General features: G+C 33.9%; 1 protein-coding gene across 1 annotated transcript in view; it reads right to left on the bottom strand.

Moving 5' to 3' along the window:
• Nucleotides 1–5,244, bottom strand: part of LOC108742817 (transcription-associated protein 1) — a 41,873-nt gene that overhangs the window by 14,119 nt on the left and 22,510 nt on the right. Inside the window, 16 exon segments of the mRNA XM_025977094.1 lie at nucleotides 318–474; nucleotides 546–676; nucleotides 732–986; nucleotides 1,152–1,297; nucleotides 1,422–1,660; nucleotides 1,904–2,073; nucleotides 2,161–2,312; nucleotides 2,392–2,590; nucleotides 2,720–2,871; nucleotides 2,960–3,248; nucleotides 3,336–3,554; nucleotides 4,013–4,180; nucleotides 4,249–4,454; nucleotides 4,513–4,795; nucleotides 4,861–5,007; nucleotides 5,069–5,242. Coding sequence (XP_025832879.1) covers nucleotides 318–474; nucleotides 546–676; nucleotides 732–986; nucleotides 1,152–1,297; nucleotides 1,422–1,660; nucleotides 1,904–2,073; nucleotides 2,161–2,312; nucleotides 2,392–2,590; nucleotides 2,720–2,871; nucleotides 2,960–3,248; nucleotides 3,336–3,554; nucleotides 4,013–4,180; nucleotides 4,249–4,454; nucleotides 4,513–4,795; nucleotides 4,861–5,007; nucleotides 5,069–5,242 — 3,087 coding nt within the window.

The following is a 5,244-nucleotide window of genomic DNA, read 5'->3' as shown; positions in this document are numbered from 1 at the left end:
TACGTCTTTTCTTTATTTATTTAATTTTTCAAATTTAAACTGAACTATATTGACTGTGTTGACTATTTTTTTCCAGTCCTTTTATAATTTTATCCTAATTAATTATTTGCATGCAATTAAAAACTATTTTTTAATGATGCCAAAGAAGTATAACTTCTCACGCGCGTACATAAGTACACGCATCCATTTTTTTTTTTAATCGTGAATACTTTAGATTTTTCTTAACAGGCGGTGATGCTGCCTTAAGGATATTTACGTTTACAGTTAAAATAATAACAAAAATAAATAGTTTAGGAATTAGGGCAGTTACCACTTACACTTTTAGGTGTTTGTTCAGGTTCGAAATCGTAGCATGAAGATCCCCCAGGCGACGCAGTTGTTTTCGGATAGTTAGGATCAAAAGCCATCTGTTCAAGTCCCAGAGTCATTCGATGCCACAAATTGTGAGATTTACCAATATATTTCATCAATGACCTTTACAAACCAACAACGGATTATAACATGTAAATTATATCTCTGTAAAAAATAAAAAGACAAAAACTTACGGTGGTATATGAACGGGCGGGTTGCATTTGGAAAGTGCCTCTACAATTGTGTTTATAGCACTCGGATGACAATCCTTCTGGATAATGTGAGTGCCAGATGTTATGAAAGGAACAATTTCTTGGGCTAAAGTCTAAAAAGTAAAGGGTCAAACGAAATGCACCTTTAATATGAAATAATGGACCTACACTTCTCTGTTGTTCGTCGAGAACATTCCACAATCTGGGGAATAACTGCAACCATACTTGCTCAGCCAGATTAGTATCCATGTGACACAGTTGTGCTGCAGCAACAAGAAATTGGTCGGTAGTGACGTTAGATGCCACTTCAAGGAATTCACAGTGTTTCGTGATTAATTTGCTTAACGTTTCGGACCTATTAATCGGCTTCTCGTCAAGGGTTGGATTCGATTCGACATTCGACAGATCCATGTCTAAGACTTCCTGGTTTTATTTTTCGAAAAATGAAGTTAAATTAAAAAATTACTCTAATAAAACAAATGAAGTCAAATGCCGTCTGTTATTAAGATAAAAGCTTAAGAATTAAATAGGACATTCGATAAAAACACTAATTTAAATATTTAAATTAAAACAATTTTTTTATAGTACCTCTTTGATTTCCATGGGCTGGTACAGGTCCGTGGTTTCCTGTTTTACGGCAAAGAATTCGTGACGTACTTTGTAATCGGCTGCATTTATAACTGACGTAATACTCGGCAATATACTGCTCTCGTGGGACATTTGTATCCTCGTATCTACAATGTTTTATATTATTTTAAAATAAAATAATCTATAACATAACATAACAAAAATGATTACAAAGTATTACACAGTTAAAATAACTGTTAGTCAAATTTATTTCGGAATAAAATGAAGTACCTTTGCTTGCTGTTGCAATGATTAGTTCAATGCATTGTTTGATCCAGTAATGTGGTCCAATGGCGTCCCAGTTTTGAGAGCAAGTTATGTAGAGAAGACGGTCGTGAAGACGCCTACGCATCGATGCGTCGAAAACTTCGAAAAATTTAGCCCTAATGTGAGGTTGTGTGCATCTTAGGCCCGCTAGAAAGGCCGGTTCCAGTTTAGACGTTAATTCTGACTGCTTTAATTGCTCGTCACTAATAAAAAAATATATAACTTATTTGTAAAACAATATACTTTCAAAAAACATAAAATTTTGTGAGTCAATTGAGTAGTGAAAATAATCTTTCCTCAATATATACAAGAAATGAAATCTATTAACACTTAAAAGGAAACAAAATTAACGAAATTAATTTAAGTTCTTCTGAATAAAATGTAATTGTGAAAATATTTGGTTATAAATATATAACTTCCTTAGGTAGTAAGAAGTAGAAACTTACGTGTAAACATAGTTAACAAGTTCAAGAAATTGCGCATTGAGATCGGCGTCGTCGGGAAATCGTTTTTCCACATATTGCATTAATTTTACTAACAAAATTGATTTTTCACGTAAACTTGGAGTCTGGGACAATGTTATTACGTTCTTACTTTTCATCCACTCTTCCAACATCTGCATAATTTCAAAATAAAACTCGTAAAGAAGAAATAAGAAAAAATCCAAAAAAGTAAAAAGTTTAAAATAAAAGCCAATTCTTACCTTTGTTATGGCTTTCATAACCTTAATATCAGGTGTTTTTTCTATTAGGCCAACTAAGACAGAACCAATGAATGTTTTTCGCATTTCCACGCCCATAACAATTACCCTTGTCTTCACCAAATCCAAACTTAAAATAAGTAATTCACTTGTCACTAAAAATGTAAACAAAATAAAAAAATATGTTATGCTTTATAAAAAATAAGCAGCAATAAAAATTAAACTTGCACCTACTTGGACTTGCTTCGGGTGTTGGCGGTTGAAGGTGTTCTTTAGCAATTCTATGCAAAACTCTCATAAATGGAGTCATTAATTGATCTATGTAAGAATTGTTATTGATACAAGCCGCCTTTAAAATCATTAAGGTACCAAAAAGACTTGAAGGACTTGCTTGAAGATTTTTTTCATAATTTGAAAGACCTTCAAAGATGGTCTGCAACAAAAAAAATTAAACTAAAAAATTGAAGAATTGATACTCGAAGTAGATAATTTTTGGGCCTTTTATAATGCAATTCATTAAAAAAGTACATAATTAGACATCAAAGTTTTAATATTTTCTTACCTTCCCTATAGTAGAATATAATATTTCCAACTCGTCATATTTGCAGGCCATGTTTGAATTACTTCTTTCAGTAGGGAAAAGGGCCATTAATTTTGTTAAAAGTTGATGAACAAGCTTAATAATCTTCCCATTAGTTGATGTAATACAAGCACCTAAAGTAAACAAATGAAAACTTTGTTTTTACCAAATAAATAAATCAATAAAAGTAATTAAATGTACTTCAATCCCACATTTTCTTACCTAAACTTTTTTGTAGCTGTTTAAAATTAGCAAGGATCTGTTCTTTCTTCATAACTCCCAGTAGGAAAGTAAGAAGCTCTAGGGCTGTACAAACGTTGGCAACGTTGGGATTCGCGCCTTCGACTGTCATCAGAATCTTGTCGAAGAAAACAAGCTTGAGATCAGGTGGTTGGGGCCACAGGTCCGGCTTGAGAGCTGTTTTTAACAGGATTACGCATCTTCTAGAAAGCAGTTCTCCAGGACTACTAGCAGTTGGATTGGCAGGATTAGGAGTTGTTACATCGTTCACCTAAAAAACGCAAATTAAGAAGTAATAAATAAAACTATTTCCTTTTTTGTGTTTTAATTGTTACAATGAATAAGATTTGCGAGTTACCTGACAGGCAAGCCTAAGAAGGAAATTTAGGACTGTATCGGTATGAATTCTATCAATTGGTTTTGTGACTCCAGGCTCTTCCTTGGGTGTTAAGAGAGGAACCATTGTAACTTGCTGGCCAGAGGTTGAAGGTTGCTGTAGTGCCAAACGTTTCAATGAAGGTTCGATCGAATCATCAACTGCCTGACGTTTCAAAGATCCCCCTTCTACAAGCACCCCCTGAGGACAAAATTAAAGTCCTTTACGAATTTATAAAATATATCTTTCATTGCTTCAAGCTAATGAAGCGAAAACTTTTAATATCTGTAAATAATGTTGTTCTAAAAAATTTGGATTATCAAAAGATCTCTACAACTGTAACAAAAAGTAATAATAAAGTAATTTTGACTCTGCTGTGCATCGTTCGGTCTTTAGTTTAATACATGAGTAAAATTAGTTTGTAATATTTATGTTTTCTAATTTTATTATAGTCTGTAATTTTTGCGAGTGTGCGCACAACATTATGCGCATGGTATATTTCCTCGTGGACACGTCAACACTAACGTAAAAAATATTGTATTGATATTGATACACTTTTAGTACTTGGATAAATAAACTTTAAACTTTTATCACATCATTAATAATCGCTACATAATTTAAATGAAGCCTTTTTTCTACCAAAATATTATCTTTCTTACCTCTCCATCAGAGTCTTCTTTGATTCCATATAATTCCCATTTTATTATAACCTCAGCCAGTTCAACTGCTAGTTTTCTATGCTCTAAGGTAGCAGTAGGACTAAATCCGAGTCTTTGAATTGAACTGACCATGTGCTGTACCAAATGATGTCGTACTGGATAATAAACCTTTCATGCAAGAGAAAATACCAAAATTAAATCAATGATAAATGAAATATAAATAATTGTTGTCTTACTTTATAGTGTTTAACGACTAGCTGTAGAATATGAAACAGTTGCTGCATCGAATGTCCCTCGTCTACTATGATTTTTTTGGTCCAATGAACCAGCATTGTATGCCCTTCTTCCATACGGACTGGCATGGAAGGGGTGAGAATTTCAAGAGCTTGTCGGACCACATTTCGAGCCTCCAAGGCGTGGGCTTTCAGCAAACTGTGAAAAACTTTGGAAGAAACGGAAGTAAAGTAAAAGAAATATATGCAGACTTTATTGATACACACCTTGTAGAACGATTTTGCGGTGAATGGCAAACTTGTCAATGATGTGGGCAAGCAAAAGATGTCCGTGGTACCTTGTAGCAGGATCGACGCAGTTCTTGCCAAGTAAACAAGGCCATGCAAATGTCATTAGCTTGCGAAGTTTGAAACCTTGAGCTTTGTTGTTTGCGTCATGATCGTGTATGTGAGGACTGGCCTGCTCGACCAGAAGACAGGAGAATTGCAACAGTGATATGCGCACGCAATCAGAGACAACAAAAGGAAATGGAATTTCAGGATCTATTAGCTAAAGCAAAAACACAATATTTTAATTTTAAACAATTTCAATTGTAATTATTATAAGTGACTCACCTTGTGGATGAACACGGAAACCACATTGTCAGGACTATCTTGATAAGGAGCAGGACTGCTACCGACCAATTTGTTCGTTTCTCCTCTTTCAAAACTGACCGAGAAACAAGGTATTAGTACCAACTGCAGAACTTTGGCCTTTAATTCCTAAAAAGTGAAAACAAAAAGTTATACTGTCCTATTAAAATTATAAAAATAGTGTGAATACCTGTGACATAAAATTGGTAGGGAAATGCTCGACGAATCGGAAAAAGGCTGACCTTTTCCACTCCACTGTGTAATTTTGAGCTACGGTATTTTCCAAGAAATCCCTCAAAAACTAAAACAAAGAAAATCAATAAAATAAAAACAATATCCTTCAATATATATATACGGTCCCATAGT

Source organism: Agrilus planipennis, unplaced genomic scaffold, assembly GCF_000699045.2.
Source record: "Agrilus planipennis isolate EAB-ADULT unplaced genomic scaffold, Apla_2.0 scaffold380, whole genome shotgun sequence".
NCBI classification, from domain to species: Eukaryota; Metazoa; Arthropoda; class Insecta; order Coleoptera; family Buprestidae; genus Agrilus; species Agrilus planipennis.
The sequence above is the reverse complement of the archived record's forward strand: the minus strand, read 5'-3'. Positions and strand labels throughout refer to the sequence as shown.